The sequence below is a fragment of the Falco peregrinus genome, chromosome 1, assembly GCF_023634155.1.
Source record: "Falco peregrinus isolate bFalPer1 chromosome 1, bFalPer1.pri, whole genome shotgun sequence".
Lineage (NCBI taxonomy): Eukaryota > Metazoa > Chordata > Aves > Falconiformes > Falconidae > Falco > Falco peregrinus.
The window spans coordinates 43,733,983-43,759,674 of record NC_073721.1 but is presented as its reverse complement, the minus strand read 5'-3'; the positions used below and the strand labels follow the sequence as shown (position 1 = coordinate 43,759,674).

The following is a 25,692-nucleotide window of genomic DNA, read 5'->3' as shown; positions in this document are numbered from 1 at the left end:
CCTTATCCTGGCCAGAACCAGCAGCAAAAGTGCCGGGGAAAAAAATAAAATAAAATAATCTGTTTTCACTGTATTTCTGAATCTCAGCCCAGGTTTGTGAAGGATTTGGCAAGGATTTACAAATCTTTGAGAGAATCTGTGTGGAGATCTGAGGAAACCCGCCTCCCTTCTTAAAAAAGCAAGTTGTGTTGGCCAGAAATTGGGCAAAAATTGGTTGTTTCAACTGAGGTTTCCTTTGAGATTTTGGATTTGAACCTGAAGCTGTACTTTGGGATTCAGATTTTGCTCTGACTAACTCTAGATGTACACTGGAGCAACTGCATCACAGTGAGTACTGAGACTTGTGTGCAGCCCAGGGAGAACAGAAGTTGGCTCAAACTAGAAGCTTACATGAACCAAACCAAAAGAGGACCCAGAGCTAGGTTTGGAGTAGCCCAGCCAGCAGGTTTATTCCAATCTGTTGCTCAGCCCATGAAGTAGATACTGCATTTGCAACATCCAGAATTTATCTATAGGTAATTGCATAAAATAAAGCTGTATCATCTATTAGAGGTCCTTTATGAGAAAGTCAGATAGGACTGAGCAGGGGTGTGCCATTAGGGTTCTATAGATGATAATACTGATTTTTAGAACTTAGTAGCAAATAATTTCCTTTATGTATGGAGTGGTGGTTTTTTGGTGGTTTGTGTTTTTTTTTCCTTGCAGTTCTATATATAGTGCAAAATGTTATAGTAGAAATGTGCTTAGTTCTAGGACTATCCAGCTGGAAAGCCAGCATTTCAAAGCAAATGAAAGGAAACTGATGACTTGACAATTGTAAGAGTTCCTTACTGTAGACCAAGGAGCTGCTTTTGGTCTCTGTTGCAGAATAAAGAAAACCTAGACCCAAAGGTTTTCCCATGTTTTGCACAGTAAAACTCTTATTTTCTTTCTACATATTTTAATATATTTTTTTTAATAGGGTGAGTAAAGCCTTGAGTCACTAGCATAATCGTAGAAAAAAATCAATTTGGAAAAAAGGGCACCCTAGGATCAATGAACACCCGGACTTTTGTAACACATGGGCTTTTATTTTTTAATATGTGTTGCTTAGGGTTAGTCTTAACCATAGGACCTGCCACTGATGTAAAAGAACCTTGTCCAGCTTCAGCCAGCTAACCTGAATGCATTAGCAGTGTCACAGGGAACGATGCAAAGTTAAACACAGGCTACCAAGCCTACCCAAACCAAGCTGGGTTTATATTTGAACAATTATCCTAACTGTCTTTTCTTGGATCCTTATCTTTCTTTTTTTTCTTTTTTTTTCTTTTTTTCTTTTTTTTCCAAAACACTCCTCCATCCTTGCAACAGGAGACCAGATTTGGGGGCTGCAGAGGACATTTTGCTGCAGCAGATAAACCAGAATTCTTTAAAAGCTGCCAAGTCTGCGTGTGCTGACAGTGTTTGCAATTTATGCTTGTGGACATGACCTACTGACTGCATGGTTTGGATGCGGTCGGAATTACAGTTACACATTTGGATTTCAGTGTGAACACAGGCAGAGACCTGAATCTAAATGGGGACCTGAAGCCTTTCACTTGTAATATTCTGGCTCCGCTCTATTTCAGGCTCTGTCCCAATTGCTGAAAGATTTATACCTTTATCAATAAATTATCGTGACTTTTACTACACTTACACCACTGTCTTAAATTAACACTAAACTAAATGTAGATGAGGCACGCTTCCTGCTTCACAAGATTTATGGCAATCCATCTGAAATGAGGAGCAAAATTAAATTTGCCAGTTAAGTCAGATCTTTAACATCAAGTCAGACAAAAATTTTATTGTAAGTCCACTGCTAAAGGGGGTTTATAGGTTGGCTTTTTGATTCAGGTTTTTGACAGACCTGTAGCACTTTAGGCAAAAAAAAAAAAAAAAAAAAAAAAAAGAAATATTTGTAGGTCTGAAATCTCTACTGTGTATTTTCTGTCAGGTTGGAGGTGATAGACAGGACAAACGTAGCAGTTACATGGCACTGATAAGCTCTCAGCTGGAGGACTGTGTCCTCTTTTGATGACCTGCCTTTGAGAAAGATGTGCAGAGCGCAGATGAGAGCACAGATGAGAGCATCAGAAATGACCAGAGGTCTTAAAAAAATATAACCAGTGGGGACAGGCTGAAGGAATAAGGTGGTTTTAGCCTAAAAATGAGGTGGCTTACAGGAGATATAATAATCTTTCAAGTAAGTAATGGGCTTGGTGAAACAGAAGGGAATCATCTAATCTCCCTGTCTGTGAGGAATGGTACAAATAGTCACGCACATCTGCCGCAGCAAAAAAGACTCAGGTAGACATTCAGAGAAACTTCCTGACTGTAAATGTATTGAGCCATGGGCTGCAGGCTGCTGGGGCAGCAGCAGACGTCTTTGTCGTCTGTGGTATGAGCTAGATAAAAATTCCCTTGGTGTGACATACAGAGATGCCCCTGCTCTGGGGTGGAGGGCTAGCAGCAATGGTCTCTGGACATCCTTTCCAGGCTTGTTTTTCTGTGACTCTGTGACAGAAGGCAAAAGGCAGCTTATACACCGGTATCAACACTGCGTCTCCAGAAGGAGAGTCCCGTGTCTAACCCCCCAAGACTGAGAAATCACAGAGAGAAAAGGTAAATTACAGAGAGAAAGGTAAATTATGCCCTTCTGTCAAAGGGCCCCGTTTTAAAGTCAGGTTTCAGTGCTGTTGATGTCACGGCTCTTGCCACTGTCTTCAGAAAGAACATCATGTATCTCAAACCATCCTTGCTGTTGGCTGCAGATATTGAAAATCTCTAGGTAGACTCTGCACCCTAAAATGTTGGGCCCCCTGTGTTGCTTGAACAAACGGGACAGACAGTTGGTAAGTGTGCAGATACCAACTGGTGTGGTCTTTGCTGCTCTAACGAGTTATTGTCAATCCTGGGGCCAAGATCAGAGCTGGTGGGACCAAGGGAACGCCACCGAGAGCTATCAGCCACACCACGCTGGGAACCACACCTGGATCTGCCCCAGGCTGCTGGTGAGCGTTGCCAGGGCTGTCCAGAAAGGCTTTCTCTTTGTCTGCTAAACTGTATGCCATGGTTTAAGCTGGGCTGACAGCTGTTTTGAGAGCATCATATGAAAGTTGCAACAAGGAGTCTTGGGAAGGAGCATGATGTACTGGGTCCCTGTGATTCCAGCAGGTTTACTCTGTCCTGCCATACGCTGAAACCACTAAGTAAGTGATGGGATGTTTTATGTCAAGAGAAAAAATGAAGAATTTTACAGCTGACTTCCCAATTCAGAAGATGCTGGCATTTGGGGGGTTTTGTGGGCTTTTTTTGTTTGTTATTTTTAATTATGAAATGCAATGCCTTTTATTGCTAACAAACTCATCAGGCAGATGGAGACCATACTCCATAGTGAGCAGACAGCAAAGTTCCTACTCTGTGTTTGGGTGCGGTCTTGCGAGTAATCCCTTAAGTACCCTGTTTGTTTCCTTGCTGTAAAGCAACACTTGTCTTTGAAGGAAAAAAAAACCCACCAAAACAGTCAGATAGAGAGTAACTTAGTGCAAACAGTAGAAAACATTTCCTAACTATAAGGGCTGGAAGGCTTTGCGTTCCTTGCAAAAAACACCCATGAGTGCAAGAGGCTGCACCCCAGACACATTAGGGAAACACAGGAAAGCCACTCTCTGACCTGGAAGAAAATGGGGGAGAAGAATTTCCAACCCAGTTAGAAAACTGGTCGACTCTAGTCACAAAGGCCAAATTTAATGCGATTAGACCTGATATCAACTGAGTTTCAAAGCCATTGTCATCAACTGAGTTTCAAAGCCATTGTCAAATGTGTTTGTAGCTACGTGGCAGAGATTTGTGGCTGTTTTTGGCTTTGGCGCTGAGGGCCAGAAGGGAGCTCCTTGCAGTGGTCATGGTGGGCAGGTGGGGCTGCTGGGGGCGGGGGGGGGGGGGGTGGTGGGGGTGGTGCACCTCACCGCCCAGGGGCGAGTCCTGCTGCCATAGCCCAAATGGACAGGAAATGGGCAGGAGAGATGAGACAGGCATGGGGATAATGGCTCGGGTGACTGATGGGGCAGGCTGTGTGCCGGGTAGGGCAGTCGCAAGACAATGCTGGATGAGCTAAAGACTCCATTAGACTGAAACTGGAGCACTGGACGGGATACATATTACTGATTGAGGTCTGGGGCTTACTGGATAAGGGTGAGCTGCTGTACAGTATGGTTTCAGAGGGCTATTTACACTGCAGTGGAGGAAAAAAGCAAGCTGAAGCTGTGCATTGGAGAAATAAGTCGATGAAAAGATCTGGGTGGGAATGTGCACATTGCCTGATATGATTTGGTGTCCCAAATGGCCTTAAACAGCCCATAGAATTTCTATGTCTAAAACAGATTCCAGCAAAGGAGACCTTTTATGATGCACTAATAGGCTCACTAGGCTTTCTTGAGCAAGGCATGCTTACAGCATCGTATGTTTTTTCCATTACAGGAATTACACGTGTTTTGTTGTGCTTTGGGTTTTGTTTTGTTTTCCACATAGACTTGCCCTGACAGTTCCCTCATTCAGGTTTATATTGGAGGTACCATCTCGAGCCAATGAATTTTATGAAATATGTTGCTGGCACTCACGGAGAGATGCATAAAGGAAATATTCTAATGACAGTTGGAAAGGCTTTGATCCTTTTCCAAGACTGCACTCATGTCTTTGAAATGCAAGTTTGGCAGTGCTGGAAAGGCTGGGCTCTTTGGCTCCCTTTGGCACAAGCCCATGTGACAGTCATTATGTCCTCTATCAGGGGACCCACATAACCTTGAGAAGTGTAAGCAATGCTCACAGATTGCATTGGGTCAGATAGTCTGGGCTGATAACAAAGCAGCCGCGGCAGCAGGGGGGAGTCAGCCCAGTCCAAGGCAATAACTGAAAACTATTTTGACCTGGTAACTGTTGGGTCTGCTGCCTGCGGCTACGTAGTTGGACATGAACTGCAAAAGTAGTTAATTTATGCCTCCTTGAGTGTAGGAATGTGGTGATGATGGATAGGGATGGGAGGTTATTAGAAACATGGGGAGGAAGGAGAGGATGGAATTCCAGCTCATGTTTTTATCTCTTACACACACACACACGCACGCTGGTTCCTTTGCATACATACTCTTGGCTGTCTTGCATGTGTGCACAGTCCAAACCCTTGCTTACACACACCTCTGTTCATGCACGCACATGCAGGCGCATGTTCACACGCTTACAAGGGATTTGCCTAAGCTAAATGCTTGAACATGTTTTTGTGTTGAGGATTGCTGACTGCTTTTACAAAAGGGTTTGCATTTACTTCCTCCCAAGCACTATCTGTTTACACCTACTCCTGTGCAAACCTTTTGCTGAAAATCCTCTTAGCATTCTGCTCTTATACCGTTCAAATATATTCTGCTCATTCTCAGACTTTCCTTGGCTAGCAGAGTAGTGGTCAGAGAAATAATATCAAACCAAGTCCAATTGACTTAGTATGGTGGATTTACGTAAGACATGAGTTCAGTCTCGGTGATGCACTGACATCACTGGCCAATTAGTTAAATGCTGTCTGCTCTGGATGTTGTCTGCAGTAATAATCCATGTACAGAACAGCCCTAGATGTTGAAGCACATAGCCTGTGTGCAAGTGAGAGAGTGATTGTGGCCACACACTGAGGATGTAAATGGGGATTGAACTGTGTAAACAATAAGCAAAGAGACAGCTGAAAATAAAGAAATATTTGTTTAGATTATTTGAAACCATAAGAGAGAAGCGGGGATAAAAATGGTAATTTCCAGAGGGGAGTGTGATTATATCCTACAGGGATTTGCATAGGCCATAAAGCATCTGCATCCAGAGTCAACAACTGCAGTCTCAACACAGACAGGCGGCCTTTCCTTCCCACTGTGATACAAAACACACAAGCATTTTTCCACTTAAAGGTACGCAATGCTTCTGTTTCTGTCCTTTTCTCTCTTGCACGAAGTATCACATTGCTGCCGCATTCTCCCTTATGCTTTTGCTCACTATCTTTTACTGATGCTGCCATATGTGCAGACATACACATTGTCCCCTTCATACGCATGCATCCTCCATCCCATATTCCCCTGATGGGCTTACACTTTTATGTGGAAGTGCACATTAACTGTCACGCAACTGTGAACTATTGCTCGTGGACATGTATGTGTCTGTGTTTGGAAAAGATGTTTTCAAAGGCACAAAGAAGATCCTAGAAATAGGTTGCGCACAGCCTCAGAACATTGTGCAGATACATGCAGAACAAGCTTGAGGAGCTAAGGGGAAGATCTGTGTATTTTCCATAGATGCGTTGGGAACACTGGAGAGATGAGAAATGTGTAAAGGGTCACAGTGCTGACCTGTCCTTCAGGATGTCATCCACATTTGATTGGAAGATAAACACTGTATGGAATGGAAACATACCCTTCCACTGGTGTCCCCAAAGAGCACGTCTTCCTCGATGAGTCAGCGAGGGCCTGGGGACACCCAGCCATGAACTATTTTGGAGGCAATGACTTAAGCAAGTGGCAGGGGAAGCTACTGTGGAAATATGAATGTGTTTTCCATTGGGGAGTCCTCCAGGGAAGGACAGAAAGATCTTGGTGCTGAGCCAGTTCCCCTATTTTTTCTTCATCCTTCTGGGAACAAAAGCCTTGCAAAGTATGCAAGGAACCGTACTTGCTGAATGTGAGCACGTTTGGTTTGTGAGAGCTACGTGAGCCCCACACACCCATACACATAAGGAAAAGGGGGACTTTAGGAAGCAGGACTCAATCTGCTCAAGACCATCACGGCGTCCTTTCCTTACAAGCTACTCAACCATGCTTGACTCAGAGTCAACTCTCTGTTGTTTCCACCTGTCAAGTGAAGGTAGTAGAACTTTGCCGTGTTTTAGATCTGGTTTTAGTACAACACTTGATATCGAAAGACAATTTGAGCTAGAAACAGCGAACCAACGGGTTTACTCTTATGCTTCACTTTCTCCAGCTTTGCTCTGAGTTAGAACATCACAGTGCCACTGAAAGCAATGTGACAGCATGGTACGCACTTCGGCAGGTAGCTCCCGTATTCCAGTATTGACAAAGCCTGCTTCTTTAAAGGACTGGAAAAAGTACTTCCAATGGCCAGCAAGCTTAAGGGATTGGCTTTGCTTGCCTGCAAGCAGGTTGCTCTGTAATCTCCAGACATCCCAAAAGCTAAGAAGAAATGCTGCTCACCTGAGGGGGTGACCTAAGGAGCCTTAGGAATTTATGTCATGATATGGTACCACTCCTGCAGAGATCTCTTGCAAGGGGACCTCTTGGCACAACTTTGCTTGCTGAAAATAGCAATTCCCAAACGCCCACCCTATGTCAGGGTCGGATCGTGGGCATCTTGGCACAATACTGCCACCGCTGCTAAAGGAGTAACTTGGTGAGCTGGTGTTAGATGTTGCGCCAGCCTGAAGATGTGAAACTTGTTATTGTGAAGGAAAATTAGAGGTAACAATAATAAACAGCTTAGAGGAAATGTGTAAGATAACGGCTGATATAAAAAGATTTACTGACCATAATACATGCTTAATTACATTCATAATAAATAGATTCCTGTACTTACCTTAGGAATGTGGACAGCTTTATGTATTTAGCTTGGATTTTGTGGCCTTAGTTAATCAATGGCCTGAAGTCCTTAGATGAGATTCACTCTGTGAATGTGATGTAATTGAAGTTTGGGAGTGCGTTATTAAAATATTTCAGGTGACTGATACGCAGGATATTATAAGATCTTTTCCTGGATTGCAGCACTTCTTCAATACTTTGTTGCTTTTTCTGTCACCTTTTGGAAAAAATGCTTTTCTTTTTCTACAGAGCATACTTAGATGTCAATGAACTGAAGAACATACTCAAGCTGGATGGATCCACACACCTCAACATCTTCTTTGCCAATTCCTCCGAGGAAGAGCTGGCTGGAGTGGCAACTTGGCCCTGGGACAAGGAAGCCTTGATGCATCTAGGTGAGCAATAGAGATGTTTCTTCTTTGTAAAGCTTTCTTTTGAGGCGTGAAGAAGGAAAGATAAATATGCGTTAAGCTCTGTTCTGATTTCTTATCATTCTTCTAATATATAGTCAGGGGAAAAAAAGTATTTCACGATTCCCAGATACTGGCTCACAACCAGGAAAATATTAGGTTATAAACCCAAAGCATATTATGGTATTTGTAGATGATGTCAAGCTGAAAGAATTTCACCTTTTAAGTGAAGCTACTTTACAGGGCATTCACTCCATGGGAGCACTTTGCAAAGAAGATTGGGGGATAGGTGCAGGGATGCTAGACAGAAGTGAATTTTTAACCTTAGCCTGTTAGGTTCTAATCCTTAGTACATTACTTAGTAAGTGTTCAATTAGTTTTCCTTACAGACTTCAGTTAAAATTGTTGCTGTTTTTCTCTACCAATGTGCAAAAGAGCAAACCGCTGAGAGATTGTATTTCTAATGTTCATTTGAGTGGAACTGGAAAGAGTTCACTACCCTGCAGATTGCCCTGCATGTTTCATAACTAGGCTGCTGAGTATGGCTGCTGGAACGCAGGGATCCAGACAAAGCTGTGCAAACTCCCAAATGACTCATTGCCCTGACACCTGCCATGCCACCGGACCTGTGTTCCTTGTGAAATGTCAGATGAACCTCAAAAGGTTCAGAAGGCACCCACTGAGTCTGTGTGTACTCCTAACTGCACAAACCTCCCGCAGGCTGCAAACCCGATCAGGTCATCTTACAAGAGCAGGGATTCTCACAAGTTTTCCAGATATTTCTCCAGCTTGTCCAGGCCTTCCTAGGCTGGAAGTGAAATCCAGTTTCAGCCAAGTTCAGTCTTTGTGAAAGACTGTTTCAGCTAGGTTTTATATTACCCAGCCCCATATTGAGCAGAACAAAAAAGTTGTGGCAAATGTAAACCTAGATGAGGAGAGCAAAATATGGTGTTTATTATTCTGAAGTGTACTATGAGAGCTGAGCTACAGCTTGAGCCATCAGTAAGGGAGGCTTTTCCATGTTCAAAAATACATTACCTCAAAACATAGATGTTAACATCTCTTTATAGTCACCTGTCTCCGTAGCTGAGAGAGGCTCTGTGGTCAAACTAAGCAGCTGGAACTGGCTGCCCTACTTTAGTAGAAGTTTTATTACAACATCCAGCTCTGCAGCTGCTCTGGAAGAAGTGTGAGCAAACTTCCCTTCCCAAGGACCAGCAGTGACACACATCCAGTCTCCTGCCAAGCTAGGCTGGAAGTGAAGCCACTTCCACTCTGACTTGCCTCCAGCTCCATGTCCACGGGCTCCTGCTGGGAGCACCCAAACCAGAAGATGCTGTGAATGCCTGCCAGCGAGCATCCACCATGGCACATCTTCTGGTAAAACCAAAGCTAGATATCAATCCCATCCTCAGCCAGCACCCATGCCAATGTGATTCCTCTCACTTTGTAGTACCAGAGCTCCAGCACTAACCCCACAGTAACCGTTTGCTTCTGATTGTGCAACAGTATAGCTCGCTGGTGGGAAACATTAGCCCTAATGCCACTGCTGGAGTGAAACAAAGCTGCAGTAGAGCTGATCCTTCCCTAAATGAGTATTTTCACAGCTTCCCTTGGTGTTGCCATGGGAGGGAGCAGAGAACAAGGAGAGAGCTCCAGAGTGCCAAGAAGAACCTTCTGCAAGAAGGCTGGGGCTCGCCCAAAGTCCTGAGGAGTTCTTCTGTCACTTCGTTAAGCTAATTGTCAACATCATGCCTGAGCAAAACAATTTAAATTCAGCTGTATTGACAGAATTCATTGACCAAAAAAAGATCTCACGAGAAAAAAAGATGTTAGCCAACAGTTTAAAGTTGACTTGCAGTGCAAAAAGTAAAAATAAATAAATAATGGTCATAATTTCCTGTCATAATAGCCCTCCCAGACCTGTGCTTGGTCTGTAAGAATTCATCTTTAATCTTTTTTACTCTCTTCTATAAATCCAATATGTACTTAATAAAAAATATGAAATATGTCCTGTGGTGCAGATCTAAAGGCTGGGATAGAGATTGTCTGCGTGAGGGAGTTTATCTTTTCTGTAAAACTGCAATTGATTTAGATTCTTGACAGCTGTGAAAAATATAAATTTTCAACAAAGGCAAAAATAAAATCTCCCTCTCCAGCTGCCTCAGGGCTGTCCAGTGCCAGAACCATTTACCCAGCCTGTATTTTGAAGGCACATCCTGCTGAGGAATTCCACCAGTACTCTTGCCATTGGAAAACAAACTCTGGAATTATTTTTGGGAAAACAACCCCTACAAAACATACCAGGGTACTCTCTGCATGTAAATGGCTCCACCTGAGTAGAGCCCAAGCACCAGAGGAATCAGAGCACGTATTGTATAAAGGCGGAGAGAGGGATAGAGGGAACATAGGGGCCGCAGTGGCTGTGTACTGGTGGGTCTGTATGCAATTAATTGGGATTGTGGAGAACTAGTGTAAGGAACAGTTTAGTGCTGTGAAAAGGATGTGCAGATGCTACATGTGGTGTAATAGGCAGGGTGTTGCAGTGCAATTGATTTTATTCATTCTTTTGTGTTTGTATTTAGATTTTTAGTCCTTTTTTTTTAATACTATGTATGTATGTACACATGCCTGTGTGACTTTTCTTCACTGTGTTGTGTGTTGTCACACATGCCCCATGCACAAAGGGAAAATCTTTTCTCTATTGATCTTTATCCATGTGTCCGTGCAGGACATCCAAAGTGGCCCTTCCTCTCTCTTCAGCATTGATAAGATTTCAGCTGGAATACTGTATTGTGTTTGGACAATGTGTTTGGAGGAAGACGTGAGACAACGGGGAAAACCAAAGGGGAAGGACAGCCAGGGAGCTCCAGAAGAAGGATTGCACTAGAAGGAAAGGTTGAATGGATTCCAGTTATTCAGGCTGAAGGAAAGGATCCTGAAGTGGGGATGATGACAATCTAATAAAAGCTGATGAAAGCGGAGGAGCATCTTCTGCTCTTCCTATCCGTGTGAGGCAGGACTGAAGTCGTGAACTTAAATTGCCAAAAAAATCAGGTCAGATCAGATGTGAGTTAAATCCTTGCAGCTGTAAGGATACTGAGTGCTGAAATTGATTGCTGGGGCAGTCATGTCATCAGGGGTTGTAAAGGAAGAGATGTTAGGCAAATACGTGTGAGGGATTGTATAGACCTAATTGGTCTTATATTGTTTGAGAGTGAAATTTAGATGACTTAAGATCTTTTCGGTCTTATTTTTCACTAATTCCCGGGTTATTGCAACCAAGTCTCCAGGCAGATGAGAAGAAAGAGTCCACAGTGTGTCAGAATCTGATGATCTCATCTTCCCTGCACTACTGATAGTCACTGATAAAATTCCTCCTGCCGAAACATTTTTCTCCTCATCGTCACTAAATTATTGGTGTACCATACCTGAGATTTATTTTTCCACGATATCTTTTTTACAAAGCAGTCTCACAAACAGTTTTAAATAAAAGGCTTGGAAAAGTTGAGATCAACAAGCTAAATAAAGATGATATGAAACATATCATAAATCCAAAGGTACATCTAACTGAGCTAAAAATATAATTCTTATGATTAATTCAATATACTGTAAAGCCTCACTAATTTACTATTTGCTTATCTACACATTCTGTAATTCATACAACAAAAAAAATCACCATTAGTTTTCTTTGAGCACATTTAACAACCATGCAGTTCTTTTAGAACTATCACATTCCAGGATTTCATATTTTTTGACACATTAGACTTATGCATATTCATTAGTGGACTGTGCAGTTCAGATCAAACTAGGCTTGTCTGGGTATATGAACAGAGTGTGTTTCTGACAGTTTCTTCAAAGCTGTCTGTATGATCAGAGCACACCCTGCAAAAACTGTTCCAGCCTTGGATGTATTCTGATTTCTTTGTCCAGCTATTAGTTTGCAATTACTGGTGCAACCTACTGCAGTTTTTAGGGTGTTTCAGAAATTAAGAGGCTTCTCTTATGACTTTACCCTGTGGAATACAGAGAGTGCTCCAGGTATGTTTTGTTTGACTCTTGGTATCAGATACATTGCTTACACTCATCTAGGCAGAATCACTCTCTTTAAGCACGTTAAATTATTTGAAATCGCTTAGCATGAAGTAATTGCAGGTAGGATTTTTCTCTAAGTTAACAAACAAGGAAAACTGAACATATTCAGTTGAAAGACTGACTGTCACTGGTTTTTGGTTTAAGGTGTTGGGCTTTGTCCCACGATTCCTCATCCTTACAGCCCCAGATGAAAGGTGAGATGAAACCTTGCTGTGCAGTTTCTCTGAGCCAGCAATGTGCCTGATGGTGCAAAAAGCAGTCTATGCTATAGAGAATCCGATGAACTGCCAGTGGATCTGCTCTTTGGATTGCCTTCCTTTCCCTTTCTCTTGCTCCTCCAAGGAAGACAAGGCAAACATAGAAGCTATTCTGTTTTCCCCTCGCAGGTGGCATTGTGCTGAATCCTTCCTTCTATGGCATCCCTGGCCACACACACACAATGATCCATGAGATCGGGCACAGCCTGGGGCTCTATCACGTCTTCCGGGGAATCTCAGAGATCCTCTCCTGCAGCGACCCGTGCATGGAAACGGAGCCCTCCTTTGAGACCGGGGACCTCTGCAGTGACACCAACCCTGCTCCTAAGCACAAGCTCTGTGGAGATCCTGGACCTGGCAATGACACGTGCGGTTTTCACAGTTTCCTAAACACACCATTCAGTAACTTCATGAGCTACGCAGGTACTTGGGTTTCCTTGGTTTGCTGGTGGGGTCTGTGGTTGGGCAAGAACAAGGAACAGCACTACTAACTCTGATTCCTACAGTCCATCTCATGCAGGGCTTTATGCTGACATGTGTGTCCATTGGTCTAGGATCAGGCTTGATGAGGGAACAAACCTGATGGCCTCTTCCACTTATCCTGTTATGTTTACCCAGCTTCCCCAACTTTACATAGTTTCATGGGAAGACCAGGCAGAAGGTTTGGGGGAAGGAGGTAATTAAATAAACATTAAGAAAAGAGCTTCTAAAGGCTCTACAGAAAATTTGACACCCTTTTTCCCTGGGATCTGGATGCCTGATCTATGAGGTCTTCTTTGAAAACCCAAATTCAGAGATTGTTTACCTTCTCCCAAGGAGATATTGAATGTCAGATGATTATTGGTACTACCAAGGCTGTAGGATACACCTGTGCTAGGTAGACATCTAATGAGACACTGCTCATCCCTCCGGGTGTCTGTTCAAATACCATGTTTATTGTTTGATTTGGAGCCGCTGTGGTTCAGCTAAAATCACTCACATTTGTTTTTCATCATTAGAGTGTGAATACTAGTATAGTACCTGGATCAGGATTGCTTTTCTGGTCAAAGACTACCAGTGTGCTGTGCTGATTTGTGCTGGGACTATAGGCTAAAGAACTAAAGGCTCCATATCAGTGCCATAAAATCACCCCTCCAAGAGGAACAAGCTGCTTAAGCAAAAGCCTTATCTTGTAGTTTTAACTCTGCAGACTTCTGTAGGCACAACTGTGTTGTTCAGGGGTGCCGGTTCATGGCATTCAGCCTCAGTCTAGCATAATGCAAAGAGGGCATGAGCTCCTGTGACCCTTGCCTGTCAGATGGGGGTGGGGTACGGTCCTTGCTGCACCCCTGGAAGCTCAAGGGGAGTTGAAGGATTCTCTGTTATTTCCCAGAAAGAACAGGGAATACCTTGGGTCATATTTCCCCTTATTTTGGGTCACATCTAGCCCTGATGAAGGTCTGTGACACTGAGCTGACAGCATCAACAACATTTTAAAGGTGACCAATACACTTCTAGCCACTGAAGGGCACCTTTATACTCCAGGCGAAAACACAGATTGCCCACTCAAAAGGTCATAGGAGTGCTTATTCTGTAATAAAACTGTAGAGAAGCAAAGTGTTTAATGCCATCTGGGGCACAGATTGAAATGATTTATAACAGAAATGCTTTTATGCCCTTCATGGCACTAGCTAAAAGTGATGCTTAGTTTTCTCTTTATTTTTCTATTTGTTTAGAGGGTGTTTTCAGGGACAAGCATACACTCACTGAGTCAGTTCCTCAGCATGTTGTGCACTTCTGTGCATGCGGTAGGGCAGAGTCTTACTGCCTGATACAGCCTCCTGGTAACATCACATGGATAAGTCAGTGCCAGTCCAGATGACAATATCCCTCCACCAAATCTGCTCATGTCCGTGTGATGAGAGGTGGAGCATGCTTGTTTCCGAATGCTGAGGTCTTTTCTTCCAGCCAGACCTTGCCTTGCCAACTCTCTCGAGATCTTAAAGAGAGAGGCAGACCACAGAGATACCTATCTGCTCTGGGGAGCTACCTACCTGCTGGTGTTCCGAGCAGAAACCTTTTTTTTTTTTTTTTTTTCTTGAAAAATGAAGTGAAGCGACATGATGGGTATCTCTAGAGCTCATGCATGAATCTGTTTGCTTTTCAGTTGTTGCCAGTGGAATAAAAATATAGCAGGATATCAAATTGCTATAGAAATACCTTTGAAACGACTAGGTTGAGGTCATACAGCTGTAGACATTGCCTTTCTTTCCTTTCTGTTTTGCTGCTTGTATACAGCTTGGTTGTGTTGTGTTTATCTGTCTGTCTCTAACATCCATCTGTTCAGTTACCCCCAGCTCTGCAGCAAAGCACTGACTTAAGGAGTAACTGTTCTTTCCCTGAAATCACAAGTTACGATGTCCAGAAGATCAAGGAGTGTGAGAAACTGGACTTGTAAATTATTTTTACAAGTCCAAATAGCCATGGTGTTCCCAAATAAAAAGATAAGTTAGTTGTTTAGATGACTCTTCATGAAATCAGCAGTAGTTCTGCCTCTGAATTCTGTTGGAATAATCATCCCAGCAACATCTCTTGAATTTTCAAGTTACTGCTTCATCTGAGGATCTTGAAACTTTTTTGAAATCAAGTGATCAAGTGAGATCCCTTTCCCCCTTGCCTCCCCTCCCTTCCCCTCCCCCAGGACACAGCCTGTGCTGATGTTCAAACAGATTGAGAATGCAGGTCATCTTTCTCCTGTGCCATTGTCTCACTGCTTTGTCCTATATATATTTTATTGTTCCTTTATGATGGCTATTAAGGGCCTTTGTCTCCTTCTGTGCTTCCGTGAAGAATATTTATGGCTTGTACAGCATGCTTAGGGATAGACCATCGATAATTATTGAGGAAATCCAGAGATGTCATATTAAAGCAGCTTTTTGCATACCCACAGGGATTTGTAGATATTTTCAAGCTGCTGGTGTCTGTCTATCTGCTGTGCGTGTTTGATGAGAGGAGGTTCGCTGCTCAGTGGAATTAGGAGAGACACGGGAGAACATGTGAACTGACATGTCCTCGCTGTGGTAGGGCTGCATTCAGGGCTGTAGTCTGAGCAGGATCCCGACTGGAGCTGTCTCCTTTTGCTTGCATCTCTGGGAAGATGTGGTAAGGTTTTAAATTAGCCAGCAAAGTCACACTTCTCTTTGGAACAAATTCATATTTTTTTGTTCCCCTTGAGTTCCACAGGGCATGGACTTGAAGACATCTGAGCATCTAGTAACACTATTACAATATTGAACTGCCAACTTACACGCATGCAAGCAACTCTCTGAAAAGCCTTTGTGACCTGCATCTTCCCAGAAAAGTGTGTTACTTGACCTGTGCAAAACTGTCATTGTTTTTCGTATCACAGCAGCGTGCAGAGGTCCCATCTGGGACTGAGCTTTACTGGGCTAGGAACTCTGCCGGCACAGGGGAAACAACGCTCCGTGTTTTTGAGAGCTTTCCATCTGATGGGAAGAGTACCAGAAAACTGGTTAAAGAGCTAGCATTGTGTTATTCAGCACAGTGTTTCTGGGTGACTTTGCACAACATATTTATTCCTTCTGTGATCTGCACAATAGAGAAATAGTAATTTTCTACTTGTGTTCAGAGGACACTAGATGTGTTCTTGTTGCCAAATCATGTTTGGGAGAAACAGATGAAATGAGAAATTGATATTTATGGGAAATTATCCAGCAAAATTATTTCTCCATTTTGAATGAAAAACAAATTTGAAACATCAAAAACATTTATGAAAAGTTCAGAAAGGGGGAGATTTAAAATAGAAATAAAGTTGGTTTATTGCACCAAAAATTTACATTTTAAAGTAATTATTTTTTAAATTGATCTTTCAGAGCATTTTTATTTGTTCATCAGAAAATTTAAGGACTTTAAAAAATTATGTATTTTTAAAATTCTGTGTCCTTTTAATCTAAGGAATCTGTCAAACTCTATTGCACACAGTTTGCATGAATTTCAGGCAATCCTTTATGCTAATGCTAGCTGTTCTTTGCCCTTTTATCCTCTCTCAGAGATAATCTTTTAGACATTAAATTCTTTTAAGCCCAGAGGTCCACTGGTAGCCCCAACTGTGACCAGAAGGTGCTGCACTGGGGCTTTCTGCTTCTTCGCCTCCATGTGTCTCTGTCTCACCTAGGGATGATCTCTAGGTGCTTCATATATATCCCGGACAAGAGGGAGGGAAGGTTTATTTATTTATTTATTCCTTTTTAACGTTTGTTTCCTTTCACCTGCCTCCACGAGTGATGATGGCACTAATTTGTTCACAGGTTATTAACTTCCGAGTGCTGCGAGAACCCAGCCCAGCCCTTGCAAGGAGCTGCTGTTCACCGGGTTGTAATTCTCTTGCTCCTGCCTGATCTCCCACGTGGTTGATGTGGTTTCTGTTGTAATTTCAGACGATGACTGCACGGACTCCTTCACACCCAACCAAGTGGCCAGGATGCACTGCTACTTGGACCTCGTCTATCAGAGCTGGCAGCCCGCAAAGAAACCGGCTCCTATTGCAATTGCCCCCCAGATCGTGTCTCGGACCTCCACCTCTGTCACGCTGGAGTGGTTTCCACCCATTGATGGCCACTTCTTTGAAAGGTGATCACGCGCTGCTCTGTACTCCCGCACTGAACTGAATGGAGAGGGGAGAAATAGGGGGACAGCCTGGGGCCCCACTCGCGGAGCGCAGCTTTATCATGTGCTGTGCTCGGTCTGGATTAAGGGTCTTTTCTAAATTGGTTCATACTGAGGAGGTTATTGATCTGTTTTCTGCTCTTCCTTTCTCAGCCTGTAGCACTCAGCTGAGGGCCATTGATTTGCCATGTAAAGGGCAAATCTTTTTCCATATGTTATGGGAGTAATTTTCAATCAACAATTCTGGCCCTGTGATTCCTGCTGTTATTGCTGCTCACAAATACCTGTGGGCTTCAGTTCTGCTGGCACATTCCCCCCTCCTCCTTTTGCATGTTTCCTTTGCAAGGACAAAGTGAATCTTGTTTCTACTCCCGTGACAACACTGAGCTGATGGGCAATGGAGACTCCCAGGGCAAGGAGGTGGCAGGGCCGGGGAGAGGAACAAATGCTGCCTCCTTCCTTGAGCTGCAGGTCTGAGATGGGAATTGAGCAAGACAGAGCCAAGGACCTAAACCCCTGAATATCATGTGAGCGTCATCTTACTGCACCCTGTGTAGAGCATGTAGGTCAGAGTGTGTGTGTGTGTTTGTGTCTGACAGGCACGCAGTGATGTGGTACCCGTAACGACAGATGAACTGAGTGCAGGGCTCGGGACGGGAGTCACACCGCCTTGCAGTTCATAGCCGGTGCAGCTCTACCCCAGCATGACCTGAGCAACTGGGTACTTCATCTAAATAGTCTGATGCAGCTCTTGGATGAGCCGCAGGAGCTATGGGAGTCCTAGCACAGAACTTCCTAAATGGTTGATTCTCACAGTACCATTAACTCACCTTCCCTATTTGCATCTCTTCTCCAGTTTTTGCTTTGTTATTTTATAGGGAACAAACTTCGAGTGTCCTTCAGGACTGTAGCAGTACGTATCGCAGGAGGCTGAATTTACAAGCATATTAGCACCCAAAGAGCTGTCTCAGCAGTGCTGCTTTGTTCAGCGAGAGCACCTTGAAAGCCACTGCCTCCATGAGGGGTGAAACTCCTTCCAGCACAGCTAGTGCACAATGGCCATTTCAGTGGCCAGCCTGCACTTTATCTGAAGAGACAGATAGCTGGTATTTTCTGCCCAGATGAGATTTTCCACCTTTATTGCAAATTAATATGAGGAGGGCAATCAAATCATATTGGGAGTTGATAAAGAGGGGTCTCGTGCTCTGAAAAGTGTTTGCTTTAATTACAATTTTGTAACTGAATCCTTTTATTCCCTGTGTGTGAAAAGGATTTACGTGAAGTTCTGAAAATTAATTCAGGATTTTTTAGCCCATAATCATTTTTAGGTAAATTAAGTTTCTCCAATTTAATTTAGATTTCAGGAGATACTTATTATGTGTTAAATAAATACCATCTGCCTCTTAAAACACATTTATACAGCACTAATTGTTATGTAACCAAATATGTCTTTATTACATATTTCTTATAACTCAATCAATATGTTCTTAATAACCTCTAGTTAGTTGCTTCTTAAATAACATACAGTGGATAGCGTGGTAAATCTACAATTTCATAACAGAGTTATCATATGTTAAATAAATAGCAATTTTCTAGGAAAAAGAAGTCCTTTGGGTTTTCAAATCTGTGTACTCAGTATTACTGAAGAGATTTAAAGAGACAGCCCCAAGTACTTTGAGTCCAACTCCTTGTTAAAATGAGATTCCCAGTGCTAATAGATACAGAAATGTTGCTGTGACCATGTGAAAATGTTACTGAGAGAGATAAGTGATCCTGTCTAAAACATGCCCACATTTCTGATATATTAATCAAAACAAGGATGATAGTAGTATTATAGTGACTAATACTGGAAAAGCTCATGTGCTGAACTTCCAGCACCGATGTGCCCAGCACTGCTCGGTTAGAGCTGCATGCCTATATCAATTTGTAAAATTGGGTCACTGTGCAAGACAAGTAGGCGGTAAAATTGGCCGAGTATAATCTTATCTGTGTGTGGGAATACTGTAAATCTTTGCAGATATTTTTACACAAAGTGCACACCATGGCCCAAATTTTACTTGCCTCACTTGAATGAATAAACTCATTCACTTCAATGGGACTATTCATGTAAAAAACAGAAGACTGATACTCAACTGCTGAGTGCCTTGGGCCTGGTTTCTAATGCACAGAGGCCCCTTCCATGCTGTTTTGACAGTGTAGAACTGCCTTAAAAGGCTGAATGGCTCTGGCTACATTAGCAAGTATTGTGGCCCAATATAAGTAGATCTCCAGCGCAAAACAGTTGTTAATGAAAACCTGACGTCAACACTGTAGGGGTTTCGGGGGGTTGTTTCAGCCTGGCCCCATCAGCAGTTGTAGCACATCAGGTGTGGTCCTGGAGCACATGTCCACTCTGGATTCAGGCAGAAATGGGTCCAGCATCCGTGCACTAGGGCTGCTTTAAGCAGGGAAGATGAAGATTTTTCCTTCAAAACCTCGTTCCTCATCCAAATGACAATGCTACTGTAGGCACTCAGTGTAACTCAAGTTCCTTTTATGCCCCTTTTATTCTCTAGAGCTGTGCATAGGCAGTGACCTCTGCTTAGTGAAAGTTAAGAAAGGAAAATTTAGCCTTGTGTTTAAAAATGTAACACTGTATGTATGGGTGAGATCCTGACAGGTCTGCGGTTGAAGGGACATGAAGCATGGAAGTACAAGTCCATGTGCCTTTTCCCTGCTTAGATGCAGCTTTGTCACAGCTGCCACATATTAGGTGCTTTTCTCTTAGGGCCTTGGTTTTAGGAATTACATCATTAATTACATGGATTTGGGGACAGACAGTAATGCTAACTCATAGTTTTTGTAAATTTGGGGTTGGCTATCCTGTGTCCTCACACCTTGGCAAGATGTGCACAGGAGCTGTGTGCGGAGTGCTGTGCTTTTCTTCCTGATATAGCATCCTTACTTATTTAGTGTGTTCAACTGGTGTCCACTATATGACTCTAGAGAGTCATTTACCTGCACATTTGCCAGCATGTGTTTGACCCTAAGCTTCACCAGCTGGTTGAGCTTCTAAACATCTCTAACAATCAAATATATCAAGAACCAGCATTTCTTCTTGTAGCTACTACACACAGGATTGGAATGCCATTCTCCATCCTCCCATTAAATAAAAGCATGAAAAATGTCACATGTGCATATAATAATATTTAATAATAAAATAATAATAGAGGCAACAAAACAAGTGAAAACAAGGGAGAAAAAGAAAACCCTATTCATTTCCTGACCGCATCTATTAGATGCGTTCATCTGCTGTCGCTAAGCATCCATTCATGCGCCTCCTGTTTGATATGCGTAGGCAGGATGTAAACAGTTATTGTAATAGGGCTCTGCAGAAAATTCTGCTTGGACAGAAAAGTTTGAATGCATCTGGTCTTCCAAGTTTTCATTGAGGTGACTGCATTCATTTCCATGAATCTGATTCTATCTCATTCTTAGCAAGCAAACATTTTGGTCAGTATGGTGTCCCAGATCTAGATGGCTGGGCTTGATAATCACTTGCTTAAACCTTGCTGGGAAGTTTCAGTGCCTTAGAGGGGGAAAGCATCAATTCTGAATTTCAAGTAAGCAGATACAATTTAGTCTGAAAACAGGCAGTCTTTACTGAAAGGAATGATAGTTTTTTACTGGGTTTGAGTTCCCCACTGAACTGGTGCTGGCCCTGAAGAGAATTGTCTGTTTTTCACTAGTAATCTTCAGATTTTGAATCCACTACACTGAAATATCATGCTGTAGGAATGAATTCCTCCTGCGCTCTGAACTTCATAAACTGGAATTTCCCCAGTATTTGGCTTATTAGAAAACAGAGAAGTCTAGATTTTCCATCACCCTGCACTTTGGGGAGTCATGTGCACCAGTGTACAAGTTGTCAGATATGCTATTGTTAACTAATTAATAGTGTTTTGAACCAATTTACGCTCATTTTGTCTTGATGTCAGTGGCTGCATAAGGTGTAAGGATCTGGTTTAGAATTTCATAAGCCTGTAAATGTGATGCCATAATTAGTTTTGACATTCATGGCTGTTTGTAGGATTTGTGTGCAAGCGTCTGCAGACCAAAAACTTTAACCCAGGAGTCATCCCCTGTGTAACTCCTTTCAGCCAGTGGAGTTACATCAGGGTTGAGTTTGGCTCCCAAACTGGAAAAGTAAAAAGAGAAAGTTTGCTCATAGCCTTTCCCACATGATGCTCCTTGTGATTTCTCTTACCTCCAAGTCCTTGCTGGTAAAAGGAAATGTTTGTCCATAAGCCTACAGTTTTTTCCACCATGGCAGCCTGTGATGAAATTGTATAGCTGCTAATTTGAGTAAAAAGCAGTCCTAATTGTGGAAACTTGGCTTTCAAAGCCCTGTCTTCATCCAGGACCAAGTGCTAATGCAGGAGTCTCTTTGTAGAGAAACTGAGAGATTACTATTGCAGGGACTTCTATCCTGATTGTTGGTGGCTGCGTCTGAAAAACAACTGCACAATAATAATCCTACGTTTTGATTTCTCAGTACCTTTTATTCTGGATTCTTGAATACTTTTGCATATATTATTTAGACAAGCCGAGTTAGACACTTAAAGCACTGCTGAATAGACAGCTAAGAAATGAAGCAGGGAGACAGTGTCATACCAATAGTGCAGGTGGGTGAAGTGAGACAGGGAGAGAAGGTATTCGCAACATGCCCAAATTTGTTCATTACCGGTGCTACAGATCGTGCAAGGAAGAGGAGGGCACCTTTGCCTCCCTCTTCTTTATTCTACCTCATTGCCACATTTTATTCTTCAGATGTTTTCAGCAGGTGCATCCCTTTCTGCACTGTCTGCAAGCTCTGTCATTTACCATCTCTTTGTAGGGTGGCTGTGGGCCATATTGAAATGGATATGAGTTTTACCACCGGTTCCATTCCAAGCCCACCCTGTTGACAATCTCTGCTTCCGCCTAATTAAGCCAACAGAAAGTTGACTTTCAGATCGATCCCTGTCAACAAATAGGAGATGCAAAGCTGTGGAGCAGCTGAGCGTGTCATCCGTACCACCGATGGGAAAGGAGATCACACAGCCTGGGAGGGCTGCAAGAGTAGATTTACAGTCCTGGTGTCCTCACTGAGGATCTAGAATAACTTCTGCCTGAGGATCACAGTGCCCTTCGTAAAGCAGTGCTGAAATAAATTGCACAATGGGAGATGGTTAGAATTTGCATAGCTGATTATAATAATTGATGACTCAATCCATACTTACTTGGATAGCTTAGAGAGTACACTGTGTGCTACGCGCAGTTTGTTTGCTGAAAACTTCCATCCTTTCCTAGGTGCCTTTAATCATTAAGGTAATTAATTTTTTTCCTTTTGAGTGGGCAGTGTTCCTTGAAGCAGAACAATGAATTCTGCATAATAAACAACTTACTGGGATGAATAACTACACATTATGGGTCATACATGGTTCCAAATTTTATGAACTTGAGGAACGTAGGGCTGAACTGTGTGAGTTGCATCCTCAGGTGATATAAATCAGCTTAATGATATGGAAGATATTAGAGTTACTCAGATCTACATCAGCTTAAACCCAGAGCTTGTGAGTGTATTAGCAAAAATGTTTGTGAATCGGTGTTTGACTGGGTTTTCCTGTTCAACCGCTTCTGCTCATAGTACTTTATTGACTGTAGCTGGTACTGGAAGTGATGTGCAGGTGAAGTAACATTAGTGTTGGGCAGTGAAGTGCCGTTCTGAAAGCCATGTCATGCCATCTGATGGCGTGGAGCCATAAGATGTTCCAGTTCAAAGAGCCATCCACTGGTATCAAAGCTGCCAGGTGTTGAATCCGGTTTCCCTTGCATAAAGGATTAAGGGCATGTTCTTTTCTGTATGTTCAGAACCCACCCCTTTGCCAGGCTGGTGAGCTGGGCTGTGAGGTACCTCCAAAAGTGGCTCCTTGCATACTTAGCAAAGCTGTGCTTCACAGAGCAGCTCTGTCTGATGTTCTCAGAGCTTGGGACTTCACTCTCTCCTCTAATCACCAGTAAGCCCAAGGCCTACAGATACTACAAGTTCAAGCAATAAATCCATGGTGGGAGCAAAAATAGATCTGAAATCTCCTGAGGCCAATTTTTCTGCTCTAACCACTAAGCAACACGTATTTTCTTTTGTCAGGGTTTGATCCAGTTGTAGTGCAGGGGAGGAAGGGAAAAAAAAAAGATATAGCTGAGTGTGATTTCACAGGTTCCTGTCATTTCACGTTGGATGGCGGACTCACAGATGCCGTCTACACAGGCTGTTAGCCCAAACCTACAGAAGGTCAACGTCAGAAAACACTCTTGTCAGTGCCTTGAGAAAAGAGGGTTAAGTGAAACTGAATTCAAAGTCTTATTGCTTTTAATATAGTTGAATAAGCAGCTCATTCAGCTGTTACTAAGTTGGTGTGTTTTCCTGTTTTCCTGGCCTCCTAGAGAAGTGGGATCAGCATGTGATCTGTGTGCAGAAGGAAGAGTCCTGGTGCAATACGCCTTCAGCGCCTCTTCTCCGATGCCCTGCGATCCCTCTGGGCACTGGAGCCCACGGGAAGCAGAAGGTGAGTCACAGGGCTGGGGACAAAGACATGGTGAGGGACAAGATGGGCCAAAGCAAAAAAAGAGCCACAAAACCAGTGGGACAATCCGGGAGTGACTGATCATACCTGTTTGTAGCAGATCAAGTACACTGTGCCCTGAAGTAATGCCACTGGCTGAAATACCTGTGTTTTGGTCCCCGTGTCCTGACCCTGCCCATGAATTAAATGAATTCCAGAGGCTGAACCTGAATTTTAGAAAGCAGCAGAGTGCCAAGAAATGCTGATCATTCACATCTGCCAGATGAATTCCTCAGGGGAGCTGTTTACTCCTTCTACTCCAACTCCAAAAGTGAATAATTGCTTGGTTTTTATTTGGGCCTGATTTCTGCTGCCTTCCCTTCCATTCAATAGTAATGGGCTGCTCCAGCAGACAGGCTGAGAGGAGATGGCCCTCTGGGCAAGTACTCTGCAGCATGAAGGCAGGTGTCTACGTCAAGCCCTGTCTACTTCAGGTGTCATTCTTACCGTTTCTCTTAGAGCATGTTGGAGGGGGAACGGTCTGCAGGGCTGGTTGTACAGTGCCATTAGATCTCCATCATTAATCCTCCTCCATATGTACCTTCCATGATGTAAGTAGGTGGATGTGGTAGAGCCAGTGTGTAAGATTATACCAGGCAGAGGTCAGTAATCACAAATTACGGTTTGGGACAAGTAGAATATTATCTCAATCTGTCCATCACAAGCTGTTCCTCTGGGAGCAGCACACTCTGGGCCCAGACTTCACTGTAAACACACAGATGAGCTCAGTGAACTCAAAAGGCCAGTCCCTGGATTTTGCAAACTCATTATGCCTATACCTCCTTACATTAAGGGCTTCTGTGTCCTGCAGCTAAAGCACATGGCAGTTGCTCTACGAGGAAGATTATTTGTAAGCTAATACGGTGATATATGCAGTGCTGGAACCCTGGAGCCCTCCCTAGTCCTAAGGTCAGCAGATGTGGCAAGCTTGTGGTGGGCAGATTGAAATAATAATCTGCTCTTTCCAAAAGAAAGCTGCCTGATGGGACAAGACGTGTGAGTGAGTACGTCCTACCCTATGCACCCATCTCCCACGATGGGTGCCCAACAGAGATTATGGTTCACACCAACTCAACCCCCAGAACGGACATCCAAGGGCCAAGGCTGCTGGGCAGCACGGGAGCGAGCCTGCCCCTTGGGTGGATGTTGCTCAAGAGCTCTGTCCGAGGAAGCAGTGCTCCGGCTACAAGTGTGACTGGATTATCAAGTAAACAGGATTAGCTAAATTTGGATGGCTTGCAGTAGTAGTGCAGGGTGGAAGGTGGAATTTCGACTTAGCCAAGGATTACAAGACTTTGAAACCTGGTTGCATTTGGAACAAAACCTGAAACTTTTGAATTTGTCCATGAAGGAAAATTAAAAACAAAAAGTGTTTGAGGCCTGCCAAAATGTTTTGTTTAGCTCATATAATTCCTCTTTCATGAACTTTGGTTAAGTTATGACATTTGAAAATAACCCCTTTTAGTATATAATACAGGGCAAAAGCAACGTTTAATATCAGAATTAAAAGTGTTTCAAAGTCCAAAAATGTCAAAACACAGTGTTCCAATATTGTTAGAACTTTCTTCCCACTTTCTTTTTCAGAGTAAAATTTTGGCCAAATAAACGCAATTTTGCAAAGTGTTTTGATTTTGAGAGAACTACATATTCCATTGAGATACGCTGTTCCATCAAAATTTCTCCAACGAGCTCTGATTTGAAAACTTCTAGATCTCACACGTCTTGCCAGCGGCATCATTCCTAGAGAAACTAAGCTACTCTAAGATTTATTACTCAGCTGCATTTTGCATTTAATTTCCTCTTCTTACAGTGTGTGCCTGCATGTTCTTAACTATGAAGGGTGCAGTCTGATCCTTATCTGTCTCATTCAATTGCTGTTGTGCCGTTTGCTCTGGAAAGAAAATTTGGGAATCCTATCCTCTTACTATGTTAATGTGTTGTCTCCACTTTAGGGTAGAAATATACCAAGTGTATGGTATTTGTTGCTCTG

The 25,692-nt window shown here is 43.0% G+C and overlaps 1 protein-coding gene across 1 annotated transcript in view; it reads left to right on the top strand.

Annotated features, from left to right (window-relative positions):
• PAPPA (pappalysin 1) overlaps positions 1–25,692 on the top strand; it is a 184,459-nt gene that overhangs the window by 45,796 nt on the left and 112,971 nt on the right. The window contains exons 3-6 of the mRNA XM_005231279.3: positions 7,881–8,026; positions 12,523–12,816; positions 16,830–17,022; positions 23,524–23,645. Coding sequence (XP_005231336.1) covers positions 7,881–8,026; positions 12,523–12,816; positions 16,830–17,022; positions 23,524–23,645 — 755 coding nt within the window. The remainder of the gene's footprint in view (positions 1–7,880; positions 8,027–12,522; positions 12,817–16,829; positions 17,023–23,523; positions 23,646–25,692) is intronic.